This window comes from Melospiza melodia, chromosome 5, assembly GCF_035770615.1.
Source record: "Melospiza melodia melodia isolate bMelMel2 chromosome 5, bMelMel2.pri, whole genome shotgun sequence".
NCBI classification, from domain to species: Eukaryota; Metazoa; Chordata; class Aves; order Passeriformes; family Passerellidae; genus Melospiza; species Melospiza melodia.
The window spans coordinates 4,445,452-4,466,772 of record NC_086198.1 but is presented as its reverse complement, the minus strand read 5'-3'; the positions used below and the strand labels follow the sequence as shown (position 1 = coordinate 4,466,772).

The 21,321-nt window shown below is 38.7% G+C and overlaps 1 protein-coding gene across 15 annotated transcripts in view; it reads left to right on the top strand.

The window, feature by feature from the left end:
- TENM3 (teneurin transmembrane protein 3) overlaps window positions 1-21,321 on the top strand; it is a 1,293,822-nt gene that overhangs the window by 1,232,708 nt on the left and 39,793 nt on the right. For 13 of the 15 annotated variants that reach the window (XM_063156143.1, XM_063156142.1, XM_063156144.1 and 10 more), the window contains 7 exons: window positions 3,393-3,609; window positions 4,659-4,778; window positions 5,178-5,439; window positions 12,007-12,274; window positions 12,847-12,990; window positions 16,624-16,873; window positions 17,289-17,309. In XM_063156143.1, coding sequence (XP_063012213.1) covers window positions 3,393-3,609; window positions 4,659-4,778; window positions 5,178-5,439; window positions 12,007-12,274; window positions 12,847-12,990; window positions 16,624-16,873; window positions 17,289-17,309 — 1,282 coding nt within the window. The remainder of the gene's footprint in view (window positions 1-3,392; window positions 3,610-4,658; window positions 4,779-5,177; window positions 5,440-12,006; window positions 12,275-12,846; window positions 12,991-16,623; window positions 16,874-17,288; window positions 17,310-21,321) is intronic. The other 2 variants (XM_063156153.1, XM_063156147.1) reach the window with 1 other exon arrangement.

Here is a 21,321-nt window from a genome sequence, read left to right as displayed (position 1 = left end):
GGTGTTAAATACTCCCAGGGATGGTGAGTCCACAGCTTCTCTGGGCAACCTGTTCCAGTGCCTCACCTCCCTCACAGCAAACAATTTCTTCTTTGTATCTAAAGCCATTCCTCCTTGTCCCATCACCATCTGCCCTTGCCAAAGGTCCCTCTCCAGGTCTTGCAGGCCCCCTTCTGGTACCTGGGGGATGCTCCAAGGTCTCCTTGGAGCTTTCTCCTCTTTAGGCTGAACAGCCCAGAGTCATTCAGCCTGTCATCATAGGAAAGGTGCTCCAGCCCCCAGTGATCTTCCTGGCCTCCTCTGGACTCACTGTAACAGCTCCTTGTCCTTCTTACACTGGCTGCCCCACAGCTGGATTCAGAACTCCAGGTGGGGTCTCACGAGAGCAGAGTTTTGGTAGTTTTATCAGTCTGTCTAAATAAACGATTTTATCACCAGTCCATGCTCCACTGCAATTCAGTGCATTTTACAACAAAGGGAAAAGTAACATTAGTCAAGATTTTTACATTAGCAAGACATCAGCTTTTGAGGAAGAAAACAATAAAGTAGTCATTACATCTTCCATACACAGAACCACTTACATCTAGAACAGGAAAATATAAATAGCCTTCTGAGACTGATAATGACTGTCCAGCTGCCTGTAGGAGTTTCTATTTTCTTTATAATTTCACTGTCATATTTGAGTGATATAACTGACAAGGCATTGTTGAACTAAGTCTCATATTTTTCAGGCTAAACAAAATTCATCAATAATTTTGCAGAGCCGTTTCAGAAAGGAAATTTTACTGTACTTCACACAGTGCAATAGAGCACTTGACTTAGTGGTACTAGATAGCTCTAGCCACATAAGTACAGAGAAAGAATGAAAAATGTTTTCTCAAGTTATAAGGAGTCAGATTCATAACCATCCGTCACTCGCCTGGGCAAGTTACTGATAAACTCCGCAGGAAAATAACAAACAGCATATCCCTGTATCTTGGCTGGTGAAAATGAGATTCTTTCTCTGATTGATGTTAGTGGAGAGGCTTGTAAAAATGCATTTCCAGCTGATTAGGTCAGAAGGTGTCAATCTCATGCAGTTTTATGACCTGCAGACTATACTCCAGATGTACATTTGCTTTTTATAAACTAACAAAGACGAATGGACCAGTTATTGCATGGGGGACCATTCAGATAAATAAAACCCCAAAAATATTCTTTTAACCATCAGTACCCCCAGCTTTGACACTGATCCAGGCTTCTGGAGTAAAAACCAATGAGGGATGCCAGTACTACAGCTAGGAAAAGGTTTCATATTTTACAAGAATGATACTAGAAAATCACAAGAGTCACAGCCTATTTGAGCTTGGAAAGGCCTGTAGAAACCATCCAGTCCCACCCCCTGCTCAGGGCTGGATTAGCTAGAGCAGGTTGTTCAGGTATGTACCCAGTTGGGTTTTGAATATCTCTAAGGATGAAGGCTTCACAGCTTCCCTGAGCAACTTGTTGCAGTATCCAGCCACCTTCACAATAAAAAACATTTTTCTGGTCTTCAGTCTCTGTCCATTGCCTTTTTCCTCTTGCTGGGCACCACTGGAAGGATCCTTTTTACACCCTCCCATCAGGTATCTGTATGCATTGATGAGAACCCTCCCAAGTTTTCTCTTCTCCAGGCTCTGCAGTCTCAACTCTCTCTGCCTTTCCTTGTAGGAGAGATGTGTCAAGCCCTGAACAGTTTTCATGGCCCTTCACTGAGCTTTCTCTAGGATGTCCATGTCTCTTGTACCAGAAAGCCCAGCCTGCACACAGAGCTGTGTGCTTCTAAAGCAGCCCAGGATGGTGTTGGCACCCTCCTTGCTGTAAGGGCGTGTTGCTGGCTCATGTTCATTTTGTGTCCATCAGGACTTCCAAGGTCTTCTCCACAAAGCTCTGTTACAGTGCAGGAGGTTGTTCCTCTCCAGATGCAGGACTTTGCATTTCTCATTGTGGAAACTTCATGTGGTTCCTGGCAGCCCATTTTTCCAGCCTGTGTGTGTCTAGCTGAATGGCAGTGTGACCCTCTGGCATATCCTCATCACAGGAAAAATCAATGTTCTTTCTTGTCTCTTAAAAATGTTCAAACTTTGATACACTTAATGATAATTTTTTCAGCCCTTTTATTTTCCCTGAACTGATTTCAAAGTCAGGCAAGTTAAATAAGAATTTTAGATGTGCAAAAGAACAGAAATCCCACTCCTTTACTATTTTGCCAGTCCTCTAACTGATCCACGTAGCGCAGCAATACTTAGAAGAATACCTTTAGAAGATCTCTGTTTACTTACAGTCTTTCAACATATGATTGAACAAAAATGGATGCTATTTTTCCCTTCAGAAAGAAGTTTTACTCTAAAGGTAGATTCTTTTGTGAGACAAGCAGTCATGGGTTTCTTTCGAGTGCTGCATTGGTATATTTTTCAGTTCAGTGCAGCAAGCAAGCTCCCTTTCTAATCTAAATGGAATAATAAAATGTTTGAGCTATTTCAGTCTTGCTGTTCTTTTGGGGAAACAATTATCAGTTCTGCGATACCAGATTACATTCATCTAGAAATTTTCTGTAGCTGACATTTCCAGGCTCATTTTCCTTATGACTTTACTTACAGCAAATTAGTAGTTATCAATTTGATCTTGATTTTAATCTTTGATCAAATTAGATTTCCAGGGATGTGACAGATCTAATGTTCCACATATGGGAATATTTCAGCACATAACCATAAAAGCACCCATGTGTTTAAATCTTATTTATACTGGCCAGCATTTCCCATCCGTTTATTCAGAATAGAATCTAAATGTTAAATACAGATTTTGTTTTCTCATACATTTTCATGTAAAAATTTGTGTGGAAATTGCCTTGCCCCTAGCAACAAAATCTTTCTGCCAAGGTATAAAGGAATCCACCTTGATACATGTTGTAAAATATTTAAAGCTACTTGCAGCATAGATATTACTAAAAAACTTGAGGAAAACAGCAGAGTGGGAGTTACTTGTTTCTTTTCTCTAGCAAGTCAAATAACCTCACATAAAAGCTAATTAGACTCACTTTAAATGTTTAATATTTATAAGTTAACAGTGTATGCCGAGCCTGAGTGCCTTCATTTTCTGGTTTGTTCAGCATGTTTTTAGAAAAGTATTGAATAAATAGGTTTGTTTTTACATGATACTCCGAGTATATTCAGCTTGCATGGATTTTCATGGGAGTTTAAGAACTCAGTGGAAACAAACTCTCTTTCTTTAATTGAAAATGAATTCATTAAAATCTTAATTATGAGTATTCTTTCATACTACATAATTTTTTTCATCTCCCTGCTGGCTGGCTCATTCCAATGCACAGGGGCAGGAGGAAGAGTTTGTTCATTTGTGTGACTTTCTGCCAACAGATGGGCTAGTTGACTGTATGGATCCTGACTGCTGTTTGCAGAGTTCTTGCCAAAACCAGCCTTATTGTCGTGGCCTGCCTGATCCCCAGGATATCATCAGCCAAAGCCAGCAGTCTCCGTCTCAGCAAGCTGCCAAAGCCTTCTATGACCGCATCAGTTTCCTCATCGGAGCCGACAGCACCCACGTCATACCTGGGGAGAGCCCTTTCAACAAGAGGTGAGCCTGACTCTCCTGTACTCATGAGCACAGAGCAGACTGGAGAGTGGGGCTCATGTGAGGAGATCTGCTATGACTGCGAATTTCTGATGTGGATTTTGCGCAAAGAGCTTTTCGCTTAATATATCAAATTGCTTGTTTTGTCTCATTTCCTGCAAAATCCAATTTACCGGTGCCACTAGGTTACAGAAGGTACTTGCCATGCTTAGTATCTGTATTCTAACAGGGCACTTCATTAATGATTAAATAAATCTTTATTTAACCAGTTGATTTGGCCTAGCACAGTTGGAAATATATCAAAGCAATGAAAACACTTCAGAAGGAAAAGCAAAGCTGCACTTTTTAAACTGAGCTCACTAAATAATATAAATTATGAATTAATGTAATAGAACTGTTAAGTGCACGACAGTATAATTGCATAAACTATTTGACTGGTGCTCTATGAAGTAGTAATGACCTGAAAATAAGCCAGTAACAGGAAGCAGGTGTCTGGGATCTCACTGAGTGAAAGAAGATGATGTACACTAGAACTACTGCGTTTGCAGTAATTTAACAGCATTAATGTGTTTGGGCACAGCAGTTGATTAAAAGTTGTTGCACCAATGTTCCTTATTGCTCTTTTAAATTTTGTATTTCATAGTCCCTGCAGTTTTACAGATTGCTTTGATACTAATTGAAAATTACATTTTTCTTTAAAAGTCTGCCAGAAATATGACTTATAGTGGGAACATATAGAGTTTCTAAGCTCTTAAAATTCTTCAGTTAATTTCTGCTCTTAGTAACACAGTACAGACAAAATAAACCAAAGTAAAATCAACAATACTGAAACAAAATTATTATCTGCAGATTCTAAGGCATTTGTTTATATAGTGTAAATTATGTGAACTTGTAAAAGGGTTAGAATCTGAGGAATGTTTTCTAAATGATAGTTGATAGCATGGGGGGGAGGTGCATGAGGGTGGATGTGTGTGTTCACTCACTAGCTTTTATTCATGCAAAAAGAACAAAACCCCCCAAACTTGGAATTTGATCCTGCATCTTTTTCATAGTCTTGCATCTGTCATAAGAGGCCAAGTATTAACTGCTGATGGAACACCACTCATTGGAGTCAATGTTTCCTTCCTACACTATCCAGACTACGGATATACAATCACTCGCCAGGATGGAATGTAAGTTCCTTTTGAAGCACTTAAAAGTCATAAAGACAGCAAAGGTGTTACTGAAGAGCTGCTTGTAAAACTGAGATAATAAAATAACGGGGAAAAAAGACATTAGGAAACTGATTGACTAAAGTTGTACTTGGCACATTCTTAAAATGTAAAACGTGCTGATTATTATATACTTTAGAAGTAGAAGGACTTGCTTAATTTAAACGCAGCGTCCCAAATTCTCTGTTCTCTCTGTGCAGTATAATGTAATATAATTTAATTGATTTCTCCATTGTTCCCAGTAGAGCCATTCTGCATTCAGAGCAGTACAATGGAATGAAGAATCAATCAGTAGAATAGAGGCTGTGGATGGCTTTGGGAATTTGCTGACTAGCTGGCCCTCTTGGGGTTTTTCCCTAGGTTTGACTTGGTAGCGAATGGTGGTGCCTCTCTGACACTGGTGTTTGAGCGATCCCCGTTCCTGACACAGTATCACACAGTATGGATTCCCTGGAATGTCTTTTATGTCATGGACACCCTTGTCATGAAGAAGGAAGAGAATGACATTCCCAGTTGTGACCTAAGCGGATTTGTAAGGCCAAACCCTGTTATCGTGTCATCGCCTTTATCCACTTTCTTTAGAATTTCTCCTGAAGATAGTCCCATCATCCCAGAGACACAGGTAAGGTGTGCTTCAAATAAACACAATCTTATGCCAGGCTAGTGTTCAGCAACCAGAATGAAAACCATGCACTGCTGTAGAAAAATAAGTACTTCTGAGTAAGTGCTAGGAATATGCAACATATGATTATTTTCAGACCAATTTATTTGTTCTGTCTGATGATTTTTAAAATTTCATCTGAAAATGGAAAGTAAGAAAGCTGTGTGTACATTAGAACATTTGTTTCCATCACTTAATTTACAGAATGTGTTTAGCGTTCAAGTACTGGCCCATAATTAGGGTACACTGTGGTACATTGGGCTTTTAGGATTACCCTCTTGCTAGAAGTCACCTCAGAGACTCAAAACAAAAGGTGTTTTCCCACTGTGTCCCAAAGACACACACAGTTTGAATTATCTGTTTAGTCCTAATAGATAGCATGACACACAGGTTTTCATAAAGTAAAAGAACTCTCTGCAACACTGAGGACAAGCCAGTGAGCTTGTGGTCTAATCACCTTCTTCAGAACCTGTAATACTGAAAGTAAGACTTGATATCCAAACCTTGATTTAAATCAGAAAAACTACAGATGAAATGGGAGGTTTTGAAAATTTTTTCAGGATAGTTGTATTAGATTCCTCCATCTCAAATAATAATCACTATACAATGAATAGTTTCTTGGCTCTTAAAGCATCTCAGTTGCATTTTAAGAAGTAATATATGTCTTAGTGCTGATTTTCAAACTTTTCCTAGTGAAACAGTCCTCCTTCTGCCTCCCTCTTTGCCTCTCTCTCTTTCTCTTGCCCCTACTTCCCCAATGTCATAATTACATACAGCACTCTTTTTTGCATTCACTAAGAAATGTCCTTGCCTCTTCAAGAGAAACACAGAAAATGTATTCAAATGTTTTCACGCAGTGCTCTTAAGAAAAGAGCTAAATCATTAAGCAATTCATGGTAGGAGCAAGTTTAAAGGAAAGATGTAAGAAAATTACAACTAAACACTCGTACAAATCTAGACTGTGCTAGGAAATTGTTGCTTTTATCCTCACTATCATTTCTGTGCCTTTGATAGCTGCAAGTCAATTAAAAGAAAGTATTTTCAAAACAGAGTCCACTGAAAAACAGCTCTGATTTTCTTGTTTTGATTTACTTGTTTTGGCAATAGATGATAGATTCAGTTCCTGAAATTATGGAAAATGGCTTAGCTAGACATAAATCAAGAAAAAAGTTATGATAGAAGAATGTCAGAAAATGCACATTTTAAAAAAACCCTTGTAGTGTCTAGGTAAACAAGTTATTCCTTGAGCAGTGGGACTAATGAGGTCTGGGTTCCTACTAATTCCCACCCACTGCTGTAATTCCATCTGTCTGTCACATCCCGTCCTTCCCCACAGGCTGCATTCAGCCTTTTCTTCTTTCTCATGGGAGTCCCAAATTGACTGCTTCCTCCCTACTGGAGCCCTTTTTTTTTTTACAAGCATAAAGGAACATAATTATCTTTAGAGATTTCTACTGTTACTTAAATTGTGGTTGAAATTGTCTACCAGGTTCAAAATTTGTGAGGTGGGAGGTCTGATAGGCAGGACTGTTGGGTCAAGTTGTCTCCCTAGGAAACCAGCTGGAAGGAAAGATATCCTCGATGGGTCCTAAGCCGTTGGTGCTGCTGGGTGATTTATGATGAGGGAAAATGTTGTGTATGCAAAAATCCAATTCAATACTGTGTAAGAAAACATTAAGCAGTGCTTTCTTCTCTGTTCTTTCCTTATCCCACACATAATTTTCTCCTTCAGCAAGTGGGAGCTGCACAACTGTGACTGGCGTGTACCCCTTCGGGTCAGGTTCCCCTCAGAAACGCATAATGCTCAACAATCTGTTGCCCAAAAAAAATACTCCTCTCATAAAAGATGGGCAGAACCAGATACTATTCAAAACTGTATGTTCAGCTCCAGAGGAACTGCTGCTGATCTTTTCATATAAAAAGGGGCAATGCCAGTTTAAAGTGTGTGGGCCTGGAGGAAAGCACAGAGAAATAAGATGTTCCCCATGTTCTTGAAGTCATTGTTTAGCCACCCTGTTCGTGTGCTGTGACAGCACTCACCATCACGTACTGCAGGAGAAAATGATGAGCTGCTGTAATCATCATCCCTTCAAGTGCTTCATCATCCCTTGGAGATAATGTTTCCAAGAGTGTACTTAGTGGCTTATGAATCTCAAATTGATCAGAGGGGGAATTAAAGTCTGTGCCAAAGGAGCAGTATGAAAGAAAACTGGAAAAAAAAAGAAAGGGCGAGCAAGGGGAAAGAACAAACACAGTGGGTAAAGAGGTGATCACAGACCCAACAGATCATTACTCAAGAGGGCTGATAATAACATGTTAACTAAATTTGAACTGCTCAGGCATGATTTTATCTACTATTAATTGCAAGTTACCATGCTTTGCCTAGACTTAAGTAGTTGAGATTAATCGGTGTGGAATGAGGCAATAAACTTGCATACAGATGAGGGAGTTCAGGTTAAGCTGGAGCTGCTTTTATGTATTAGGTCATATTGTTACTCTCTTTTTCCTAATAATTTCCTGAAATGTCTGTTTTCCATATATTGCCATGTGGTCTGGCAGAAGCCCATGTGACTCACAGTGAGCACTTCTGAAACTGAGTATTTGAGGGTTTCCCCTCTCCTAAACCTCCATTATCTGCTGTTATATGTGCTTGCAAGATGCCTTCTGCAGGTCCTGAGCCCCTTGTTTCCATCACTTCATGTGTATGAGAGAATGAAAACTGGATGTTTTCCTTCAAATTATGTATTCAAGGTTCTTCTCCTCAGACTCTTTCTCACTACTGGCAGTAATGGGGCAGAAGTTGGCAAAATTTATTTACCCAGAGGAATTCAGGATAAAACATGAGCTTCAATGACTTAATAAAAATAATTACTGGTAGTTTCAGAGTGGCTAGGTTTTCAGCAAAAAAATTAACCTATTTTAACATTTAAACTAGCAACATAATAGGATATCTAAAAATATTAGTATTCTATGGATACTGCACCCTAGTTTCACTTACCTAAAATCTTCAGAATTTCAAGTTCATACTTCAAATTTGAGAAAAAAAAATGAGATTATTTACAGAACCAAATATCTCCATTTATACATTTCCTTCTTTTCCAGCACGTTTTATGGTTTTCTTCTCTTTTGCTTTCTGTTTGAGACTTTGTACATACCTTTTTCTTTATTCTGTTAGAGACGCAATTTTATATTTCTATATGTATGTGGCTTTTTCCTACCCCTCTTCTCTATGGTACCTAAACCATGTATTAAGTCTAGAAAAAACAAGTATTTTTACCCTTTTTATTTTTCCTTGTTTTAACTGGTAATTTAAGAGCCTCAATTGTAAGGAAAGGTTTTTTTTTTTTAAAGGAAAACAGTTTTCTGTCTTGAAATGAGCAGTTTCAGCTTCTACTTAAAGTATAATTTTGGTACTCCCTAATCTCAGCCTTTATGTAATAGCAGCAGTTGCTAGTATCTAAAAATGCCATCTTTACCCCTCTCAAACCTAGATCATGTTACATTTTAATGCAGCAGCTCAGCTGTTATTTCTCAGCAAACAACCTTTTTCTGACACTAGGACTAAAGTTTGCACTCACTTATGAAATTTGTCCTCAAATCCTCTTTTGAAATTGTTCAATTTGCCAAAAAAAAAAAAAATCACAGCAACACAGCAGGCATTTCTCCCCCTAACAGAATTACTTATTCAGTGTTCTGAATACCATCAGAGCATGTCAGCTGAATCATATCGTATTTTGGAGCAGGAAAGCATTCTAGAGCCTGGACAGCTTTAGTCCTGCTGGCCATGAGAGATGAGGAGCCTTGCACCATTTATGTGAGCAGCTCGAACTCTGAGGACAGCAAACGCTGTGAAAATCGAGGTGACCCTTATCTCAGTCCCCTAAGTTAAATATTTCACTGCTGTCCTTAGGAGTGGCTTGATCATGCACAAGTAAAATGTCAGCCATTAGAATTTGGTGGTTGGGCAATAAGTCAGTCCCCTTAGGGTATCAGCCTTTCTGGAGGCAGTTTATGCTCGGTGTGGAGAAGGTGAAGCACAGACAGCTTGGTTGTGTTGGTGATTCCTGACGTGGCTTTTATTCCCGGTGACTTTCCCGATTGCTTTACAATTGATGTGTTGTCATGGCTCCCATAGGAGCTCTCTGCTGTGCCTGATGATTTACCTTTTTGGATGAACATGAAACTGTTTAAGAGTCTTTGTAATGCTTGATTCTGGGAGATAGATTGAGTTGCATAACCTTACCTATACGTTTCTAAACTTCTCAAGAAAATAAGTTACTACAGGGGATATTTTATGGAAAAAAGGAAGTTATAAGTCAGATTTCCAGCAGGCATTTGTGGCTTCTGCAGAAACTAATAATAGGGGTTTAGGTTTTCTTTTAAACCTCGCTGAGAACTGCATGAGTGTCCTAGTTTCTAATTTGATAGTAATCCAAATACACAGTGGAATTTCTTGAAAATTGAAACTTCAAGGTGTCCTCTTTATTGCCTGCTATCTCAGCCAAGAGCTCTGGAAGACCACCTATGTGTTTAACACTGCTCTTCCACAGTTGCAGTTGTAAAAGAAGCCATGGTCGTAACAGGAGACCACTGACGTCCATTAAATTGTGTCCTATTACAAGCATATTATTTCTTTTTCTCCTCTTGCTTACAGAGACCTCCATCTGTTAGTCTAGCTTTAATGTGCAGTATATGAGAGTCCTGCTGGTGTCTTGAGGAGGAATTTGTCTTTTGTTCCTGGGTGGTTTGTGCTTTTCCTTCAAAGTCTCAGAAAAGGAATGTGCTCACAATCACTTACCTCTCTAGAGAGAGGTGCTTTTGTTCATGTAGGAAAGATTTGCCTGTTCTCTGGATTAGACAGTCTGTATATTGAGCTGAGGGAAAATAGACTAGATTTACAAAGAGAAATGAGGCCACACTCACCTCCTTCAAGGTGACTACTTTCTTTTCAGCCAGGTTCTTGGTGGGGAACAAAGAAATATTCAAAGAGTGAGAATTAAGAGTTTAAAAAGCGTAATTCATTTGTCTTGTATCTTCCAATTCATACTTTATTTTCTAAAGTTCTGTTATAGTCTATCTGAAGAACAACAGTTTTATGTCTACATGTATCAGATATAAATAACTATAATGCCAGACAATGAGTCAAAATAGTATTTCTGAAATTTTGTTACTGGGAAGGAAGTAGATATAATTAATACTGTATAAACCTTTCTGTAGATCCAACAAAAATGCTAATGTAGAGGATAGTATAGCATGTGTTGCCCTCCTTGAACATCAACCGCATTACTTCACCCTATTCAACACAGTCAGTTTTTTAGAAGCAGTGTCCAAGGATTTCTGTGGCACACAGAGCTGGCAGCACTTGTGTAGTAGCCAGGTTTTGATCCCACTGAAGTCTTAAGCGTAGTACTTGTGACAGTGCTTCTCCTGAAGTCTGCTTCCCACTAATACTAAATCATGTTTGTTCTTCAGACTTCAGGACCGGGAGACAGAAAAGTCAAATAAACCTTTCTTAATTTACTTCCCAAGAGTGTTCCTGTAACACCACTAAGGTTCTGGGCTTGTGCTTCAGCATCCTTTGAACTCTTCACCAATGAAACATTACCTTTAAGTGTGTCTGGATACATTTTTCTTCTTTTTTTTTTTTTTGTTTCAATAAACCAGGATATCTGGTAGCTATTCACTGCAAGTGCTGGCTGCAGTGTTTATGTTCTGACTGAGGCATAGAACAATATAGGCTGCTTTTATCCACATTACACAGAAACATTTCACATCCATCCATCACCCACAAAAGCTTCTCAGCTCAGAGGCAATGACAAGGTAGAGGAGGGGAGGAACCTTTTAAAAATAAAATTGACTCATTCCACCTCTCAGAAATGTGAAAGTGATAAGCTGATATCTGAGTTGTGAATATTGATCAGAAAATATGGAAAAACTTCCCCTGAGGCATCCTACTTATCTGTCTTCAAAATAAATGGAAGAATGGTCTAGTTTAAAGTATTTACAATCCACTGGTAATGCAAATAATAAAATACCTGGGACTTCTTCCTGCTCCTACAGGAGAAATTAGACATCCCAACCCAAATCTCAAGCTTTGCTCTGCTTAGAGGCTCTACTGCCTTTATTAGACATGCCTTTCTTAGTTGGGACATGGGTGGCAGCACCATACAGGGCAATTTTCACTTAGTTGAAAGATGCTTTTTTGCCTCTTCAGGAAAAATCAGTTGGGAATGCTTTCTCATGCCTCCTTTGCCCCTCATTTAAAAAAAAGGAGATAATTTTGAAATGCTTGAGCAGAAAGTACCAACTAAGCAGCTTCAGTATCATGAAGAATTTAGACTTGACTTTTTAGGAAAAGTGTGAAACATTGTTATTTATTTATGGATTTTTTAACCATGAAGGCCAAATACATGATATTTCCTAATGGATTGTCATGTAATATGTTAGGCAGCCTTTTATGATAGCTGCATTGTTTTGTTTAATTTCCAACTAATTGAAATACTGTATTTTTCTTTTAATGATGCATAGGTACTTCATGAAGAAACAACAATACCAGGGACTGACCTGAAGTTATCATACTTGAGCTCCAGGGCTGCAGGATATAAATCTGTACTGAAGATTACTATGACCCAATCTGTTATACCATTTAATTTAATGAAGGTTCATCTTATGGTGGCAGTGGTGGGAAGACTTTTCCAAAAATGGTTCCCTGCATCCCCAAATCTAGCATACACCTTCATATGGGATAAAACTGATGCATACAATCAGAGGGTCTACGGATTATCTGAAGCTGTTGGTATGTGTTACAGAGGATTTTTGTACTTCTAGTGTTGCCTTGAACATAGGGAAGCACACCTCAAATGCTTGTATCCATTAAGAAAATGTTTGGCAGAATAAAATTACATCGGTGGGTATTAAAACATATTGAAAAATACTAATTATATTGAAAAAAATAATCTAAACATTGAATTATGAGAAAAAAATTCCTTCAGAAGGAAAAAGAAACCATTTTTCATTCACATGAAAAGTGACATTTTTAAACTTTTTTTCCTTCCCATGAAGTAGCTCTCAGCCTAATAATAATGGTGTTTAGTCTGCACACTGTGTGTACTTTAGGTAAAGTACAATAGCAGTATGACTTACATCACAAAATGGATTTCCTCTGTCTTAGTTCACTTACTCTTAATAACTAAAATATTTTAATAACCTAAGATTCTGGTTAGTATCTTCAACATGTCTAAGAAGCCATAGGAATTTTCATGTGTCCTAGGAGAGCAAAAGAATGTGTGTAGTTTAAGGAAATGCCATTCTTTAAACTCCTCTTCAGAAGGAGATGCTGTACTGAATGAGGCTTGTGCTGTTTTTCAGTGTCTGTAGGGTACGAGTACGAGTCTTGCCTGGATCTGACTCTCTGGGAAAAGCGCACTGCCATTCTGCAGGGTTATGAGCTGGATGCCTCCAACATGGGTGGTTGGACATTGGATAAGCATCATGTCCTGGATGTTCAGAATGGTAAGGAGTTCATGTTCTTCTTGCTAGTTTTACTGCTCTGCTCTCCTGCACTTCAAGTCTCTCATTCAAACTTTTTGCTATTTGTGCTACTATTTTTTAAAAAGAAATTATAGAACATTTTGCAAATGGTAAATGCTTTGTACTTCCTCACTCCCCAGGGAAGAGGTCACACCAAGCCATTCAGGGTTGGCAGTAAGTGTTAGGACAATGTTCTCAGGCACACAGTGTGATTCTTGGGGTTTATCCTGTGCAAGACCAGGAGTTGGAGTCAAGAATCCTGTGGGTCCCTTCCACCTCAGGATATTCCTTGTTTCTATTATTTACACTGAATGTCATGCTTCTGCATCCGAAAAGTACATATGCATGAATAAATTCATCAGTCTGTGTTGGATATGCTGTGATGGGTTAACTGTGGCTGGACACCAATGCCACCCAGTCACTCCCCAGCTGCACAGGGGAGAGAAAACAGAATGGAAAACTCATGGGTTGAGATGAGGACAGAGACAGATTCTCTCAGCAGTCGCTGTCATGGGCAAAACAGAATTGACTTGGGAAAATGAATATAATTTATTACCAGTCTAATCACAGTAGTGTAGTGACAAAGAAAGCCAGTCTTAAAAACAACTTGCCCAATTCTCCCTTCTTTCCAGGCTTAACTTTACTCCTGAATTCTTTACCCCTCCCTGCCTGTGGTGCAGGGACACAGGGAATGGGGCTGTGATCAGTTCACCACACCCTGTCTCTGTCCCTCCTTCCTCCTCAGGGGAAGGACTGCTCACACTCTTCCCTGCTCCAGCATGGGCTCCCTCCCACACAGACAGGCTCCATCAACTTCTCCCCTGTGAGTCCTTCCCACGGGCTGCAGTTCTTCACAGCTGCTCCAGTGGGGTCTGCTCTGTGGGGTGCAGTATTTCAGGAACAGATGGCTCCAGTCCTGGCAGCAAACCTGCTCCAGCACAGGCTCCTCTCTCCGTGTGTCCAGAGGTCCTGCCAAGAGCCTGCTCCAGCATGAGCTTCCCACAGGGTCACAGCCTCCTTTGGGCATCCCCTTGCTCTGGCATGGGCCCTCCAAGTGGATATGTGCTCCACCACAGGTGCCCATGTTCTGCAGGGGCACAGGTGCCTCACTGTGCTCTTCTCCCACGGGCTGCAGGGGAATCTCAGCTCTGGTACCTGCAGCACCTCCTCCCTCTCCTTCTGCAGAACTTGCTGTCCGCAGAGCTGTTGCTTGCTCCTCTCTCCAGCTGCAATTTGCTGTTGCACAGTAACTTTGCAAAGTGTATTGGTCAAGCAAGCTGCTCAGCAACTGTTTGCAGGGTGCCATGCTAAGGAAACCTCAGCTCAACACTGAACAGGAAGAAATTTGGAAAAACTTGGCTGGAAGCGTGTAGGAAAGGTGACGTAAACAGTCACATAGCTTAAAGTAGTAGTTGGTAGCACTTGGTTTTCATGCAAGAGAGGAACCCAGAGTAATTATCAGGAAGATTGTCAGTTCTGCAGTACTTGATGTCCCATGAAGGTCTCCCCATAGTACACAAGCTTATTATGTGTAACGCAGTAGTTGAAACCTAAAGCATCGCCTCTGACTGGTAAGGAAACAAGGTCACCAAATCAAGGGAAAAGGTGTCATTGTACCTAATTTAAAATTAAAAATAAAAAACCAGCAAAACAACTGTGCAAATTATTGTAAAGTAATCCATCTAAAATTATAAAGAGCTATAATTATAAATATATATGTAAGACTGATTCTGTTCACTGGGTAAATTGATGATGGCTTTAAATTACGTTGAAGAGTACATTTGACAAGTAATGACTTTTCAAAGTGTCATGTGTCTAATTGAATAAACCAAGTGGAGAGCTGTAATGACAAGGTGGATGAGATGCATAAATCTATTCAGGAGAGAGTGCAGACAGTGTTTGCACGGAAATCCAAACTACTGCAGTAAATAGTCTAATGTACATCTTTTGCTCTGTGATAATAGAGGAGAAATGTGAAGGACCAATTTTTCAAGGTAATGACAGAATAAATCAGGTGCAATAGTGCACTGTGCTGACTTCTAGAATTCCGCTGATGAAAATTGTAGAACTCAGCTATTTCAGGCAAAATTATAGTGTCATGATTGTCATAAATGATGTAATCATAGGAGAGGGGATTTGGTATACTGTTAATGCATTCTGGCTTTAACTATTCATGAAAAACACATTCTTCCTCTTTTGATTTAGATTACTTATTTGGATTACTTGCCATTAGGTTTCCATAAACCATTTTCATTTTTTCCAATTTTATCATGTTTCCAATTTTATCATACTGGTTTTACATTTATAATCTCTTGCATTTTATAACATTAAAAGCAGTGAAGACACCTAAAACATTTAAAGAGGAAAGCAAGGTATTTTTTTCTCCTACCTTTCAGTTCAAATCGTGCACTTTAGGAGTGAGGAGGGAAAGAGAAATACACCTTAAATTTCTTCTAAACTTCTTAAAAGATAACTGCATCCCTCAGCTCCAAATTGCATGAAACTCTGGGCATGCAATCAGTAAAACCCAGATCTCTGTACAGTACAAAGTGACGTGTGGTTTACATGGATTATACCACGGAAGGACACATGGTGACTTACGAGTAGAACCGTAATAGCTGACCATTTGTAGAGGACACCTTAATGGATTCATTGTGAGACTGAACAATGAGGGTCCTGGCAACACTTTAACATACATTTTTTTTCCCCACAAGACTGAAGATTTAACATAAAGGATCCATTTTTCCTCTCAGATTTCCTACGTAGGCTATAAGGAAGAAAAATACTGCTGGCATATTGCTTTGTCTTCACAAAATTATTGTTTCTTTCATGCCTCAAAGCAGAATTAAGTTTTAGAGGCAGGTTGGCTTGGCACCATTTTTTTTGTTGTTTTGACATTTTTAATAACTGCCTATAACTGCAGATATGGTATTGAGGCAGACTTTGTTGCCAGAGGAACACTTTTGTTGTGAACTGAGTAAAGAATCATTTACAATGTAAAATTGAGGCAATCGACAACTTTTTGAAGTGGCTCTTTAATTAATATTTCCAATTTGCAACAGTAGTCCACTTCAGATTACATTCAACATGATACTCATAATTAGTTATACTAGGACTTTAGGAATACAATTTGCAAATATATTCTTTTTCATTTTTTATAAAGCACTTGAGAATTTCAGTCCTTTCTGTACTATTTCAAAACCGTAAAGATGTAGGAACACAGACCTTCCTGCCATTAATATACTTAACATTTCCTCCAGCATGACAATTTTTATTCTGAATTATAACTATAAAAATCATTAACATTTAAAAATAACAACTGAAATTATTTTGGGGTTTTAAGAGCTACAATATTTAGCGTTTCTACTAAATTTTGTGGACAAGATAATCTAATGTTTGCATGTTTATAACCTAAATATAAGTATAGATGTTTTAATGAAGTTGCTATCTGTTATGAGGAAAATATGGCGGTGAAACAATAAAAATTCATTGAACTTTTACTAACTAGCTAAAAGAATATTTACAATACTTTTGCACCATTTTATGTGTATACATTCAGAGTTTTTATGAACGTTATTGGGTTTTGATTTGTTTTTTTCCTGTGTTATCTGGCAGGAATCCTCTACAAAGGGAATGGTGAAAATCAATTTATATCTCAGCAGCCCCCAGTTGTTAGTAGCATTATGGGCAACGGGAGACGGCGCAGCATCTCCTGTCCAAGCTGCAATGGCCAAGCTGATGGTAACAAATTGCTGGCTCCGGTTGCCTTGGCTTGTGGGATAGATGGCAGTCTGTACGTGGGGGATTTCAACTACGTCCGGCGGATATTCCCATCTGGAAATGTAACTAGTGTTCTGGAGCTAAGGTATGTCTTTTTCTCATCCTGGACTTTTGGACGTATGAGTTACTGTGGCAAATTAAAGTATTGAATAAGTTTCTGCAATTGTATAAGTTTGAGTTTGCAAATGCTTTTGGGAACAAAACAGAAGTTGAGTCAAAAGATTTTTGAAGTATTTAAAGCTGAAATGAAAATATTTTACCCTCATAAAATATTTTAACTATGCGTATCTAAATGTGAAAATTTAATCTAACCAAAGTAATAATTCAGCAGATTTTAAGAGTTAACATATGTGATCAATGTAAGTGGACAATGGACAATCATTCAACACTTCACTAATGACAGATGTAAATGTTGCCTTCTTCTCTCTCGTCTTTTAACATCCTTTCTGAATGTTTGTCTAATAATGTTTTTCTGTTCTTTTTTACTTGCTCCCACCAAGAAATAAAGATTTTAGACATAGGTAAGCATTCCTTAAAGAAGATTTATATTTTTCTAACTGTTCTTCTTTCTTTTTTAACAAATGAATGCTTATAATGGGCAAGTCATTTCTGAGATGTATTACTAGAAAAGAGGAGTATTTTTCAAAAATAATGAGTTCATATGTTTTAGTTATGTCAGCTGTCAGGCTGTATCGTCCTTTCTGATGAGTTCCTCTTTTCTCATCACTCTCTGTCCACAGTCACACTTCTTGTTATGCTTGTGTGTGCCCTCCTCTGCTGTTCCCTCATCTCTGCTCACTCCTTGCTGGCTGCTCTTTTGCTGATCCAATCAAAACTCACTCATTAATCAGATACACCAAATATGATGAGAATGGCATATGAAAGTATCAAGGGAATTCATTTCATTAGCCTTTTGATGTTGAATCTTTTCAGGCTCTCATTTAACAGATTTGTTTCTTTAAAGGTGAGTTTCTTTTAATAATGGAAGTTGAAGTAGCAGTAACACAACTCCAGGAGTTAAGATTTTAAAATACACCTAGACTCACAAAATTGGTCACAGTCACAACAGTAATCAGAGGATTGTAGTACAGCATTCATCCATCCTGGCATCACTACAATAATGGCAAGAACAGAAGAGTAGGTGGATGCTTAGAATTGCTTTCCACAGCAGCTGGTGCAGATAAGGAAGAAAAAAACAAAGTCATGCTAAAATCTTGTTGCAGACATGAAACCCTGCAAACATTTGTGGCAGAACTACTAAGCTTAGCAGGTTCACTGGTGGCTTTCTCTCCTTTTTGCTGCCAATCATTTTCCTTCCTTGTTTTTAAACAAATCCCAGAGTCATATCTCTGTTGTTCATGTTCTTTAAATTCACTTTTCTTTGACAGACTTCTGTGTGAGGAAGGGTTTTATGTTTACAAAAATATGTTTCAGATATGTTAGGCAAAAAATTCCATGACAAACTAAGGCATCTGCATCACTGCTAATGATCAGAATTGGTTTTGTGGGTTTTTTTTTCCCCCAGGGTGACTCGAAGGCAGTCTCTTCTGTTTGGTGGGTTTAGGTTTCACTATTACAATTAGTCTGTATGTGTTCCACCACTCTTAAAAGAATTATATCCCTTGTGGTATCACGAAGTTGTGATTGCAGCTAGATAGGACATTGTCTTGGCAAAAATATAGAATGTGGAATAATAAATACTTTAAAATGGGCATGTGGAATGTACAGAAAGAGATTAAAGAGTGGATGCATATTGAGCTTTGTTTTGCTGTGATTTATTAGCGCCACCCTTTCCTGCCTCTGGCAGAACTGTGGTCACAGCATCAACTGCAGTGTTTCAGAAACTGGATCCCTGCATCTAAGAGAAGCTGGTGAGGGAGAATACTGAAGCTTTTCTGTTTTATTCATGCCTAAACATGCAGAATCTCCAGGTAGCAAAATTGCAGTCATACCAAACAAATTAGAGTAACAGCATGGGCCCATATAGCAGCTGTGACGTGGGGGTTCCTCCTGGGGCAGGAGGAGACAGAGGAGACTGTGGAGAGCTGGCTCTGCAGGAGCAGCTGGGGACCAGTAGGCAGGAGGTGTGGAGCCCACTGTGCAGCACAACATGATTTATTGTGAGCCTGAGTTTTCTCTTTTCTTATCATACAACGTTTTCCCAGTGTCCACTCTCAGCCTTAGAGATTTGCTGATGAGAGACTTCCTAAGCCAAGAGTGGGATCTTGATGCTTAATATCCCCTGGCAGCTTTTTATCCTGTTAATTTAGCTGCCTTTTATTTAAGATGTGTAAACTTTTAGGATTCACCGAATCCTCTTGCCATGGGCTCTCCAGCTAAGGACTCACTGTGAGACCAAATACCTTCTTTTGGCTGCGTGAATTCACGCAAAGTCCTGTGAAATGCTGCAGAGGGAATCACATCTGTCTGGCATGTAAGAGGAGAAGGGAGAAAATGTCCACTTTCACTGGCAAGCCTTTCAGACTCCTGAGGAGATTTCTACTTAAACTGCAGTTTGGAAAAAAGCCCTCAACAGACCACTTTGCAAAAGATAATTGCTAGGTATTAGAAGAAAATGCACTAAAAAATGCATTCCCCAAGTAAAACTACTGAATGAGGCTAAATGCTAGTTCAGATCTCTTGTCTATTCAAGCATTCACCTTTTCCTGGCCTATAAACACAGTGCTTCAGCACAGTGTGATGTGTCTCCTAGCTCAAGAAGCCTGTGCTCTCTTTTATAGAGAGAGAATGCAGATCAAATTTCTCCTCTCATGTACCAGTGACCTCGCATTTTTTCAATCTCAAAGCTGAAATGATGTCTTTATACACACTGCTGCCTGTGGGTGATTAATGCTGATAGACATTCATGGAAGAAGTCATTTTTAGAAGGACTTTGAAGACAGGGAGGTCTTTTGTAGGCTATGGCACTATCCCAAATCTATAGAGAGGCAGAAAAAAAAGTCTAACAAAACATAAAAACAGCTTTGAGGGGATATATGGTTTAGAGGGCACATACTGAAGGCAAGAGAGACAGGGACTGAAACAGGAGGAGTATTTTCAAAAAAACTATACGTGGAGAATAGTCCAGGTGATCTGACAGCTGAAGAATCAAAAAATTGGCCTAATCAAGAAAAAAGCAAAGAGAAATGGATAGTTACAGCTCTGTATATGTGTGTGCACACTTTCAATTCAAAGCACTTACTATTATTCAGCATAGACAGAACAAGTTAATTTTTAGGCATTTGTCTTTACAGGAGCCAGTGTGGGTATGTAACTCCATGTTTTGCAGGCTGCTGAAAGTGATTAGGCAATACTGAATGAGTCAATAAGTCACGGACTTGGGATTTAATTTCTTTGCATTTGTTGTTATTGGTAGAAGGCAGAAGCTTAATTTCATTTCAGGGTACAATGAAATTGCATAAACTCTGCTGCTTTCCAGCTGCTGGCTGCTTATCCCTGTACTATTTTTGTGATCTGCATAGTGCTCATGGATATTTTCTGGCTACAAAACAAATGTAGTTTTCACTTGACAGTTATTCAGTTCCTCAAATTGTGCCTTTCTCCCATCAATTATTGGGGGTTTCTGTCCTCCTTGGCTGTGCAACCTTCATCTGAAAAGAAATGCTGAGGTTAAGCCTGTTGTATCAGCTCAGAAAGGAGACATGAGACATCTACGTATGGCAAGTTGGAGAGTTTCTGTTGATTCAGTAGTAATATTCTGTGCACTTCCACTCTTTTAGAATATGAGAAAATACATTTAAATTATCAGGCGATTTCTTTTGGTTTGATGAGGATACTGTATTTACCGTGAGAACTCATCACCTGATTTCTTTTTTGTTGGAATTAATGAGAATGTACATCTTCATATTAATGAAGAAAAGAGCTTTAAAATTTCTTTTTGGAAATAAATGGTGTTAGGCATAAATTACTTACTTTTTGATTAGATGACTTCTTATTCCAATGGCTGAAAAATATGATTGAGGCAATGTTAGATGGGTTGAAGAGAGGTACTTGGATTTCAGTAGTGTAAGAAAGAACTTTATTTTAAATTACAATGAAATAAAATTTAATTGCACATTTCACATCTTGCAATGTGTTTGTATTTGAAGTGTTTGCAAAGTTTCCTAAAGACCAAAGTAATCATGTAAATGGGTATAATTTAATTTGCAGTCTATGGAGGTATAAATAATTCGTACACTACATAGTGATCATATTAAATGATCACTGCATAAATTAAGGTTTTGAAAATACCTTCCAACTATTTAGCACATTGGCAATAATAGATTTGTAACAGACAGAAATTTAAAGTAAGCCTGCATTTGATTGTTTTCAGACATGCTGTACAACACTCAGTGCAATAGCAGAGCTTTTAAAGAGGCGCTAATCACTGTGTATTTGATTTCATTAGTCTGTTTCACTTGGTTTCATTCATTCTGAACCAACATGTTAAAGTCTTAAAACCAAATAAAATCCTATTTATGCAACACATTTTTTTCTGTTTTGTAATTGGATGGCTATAAAAATCTGTCCCTG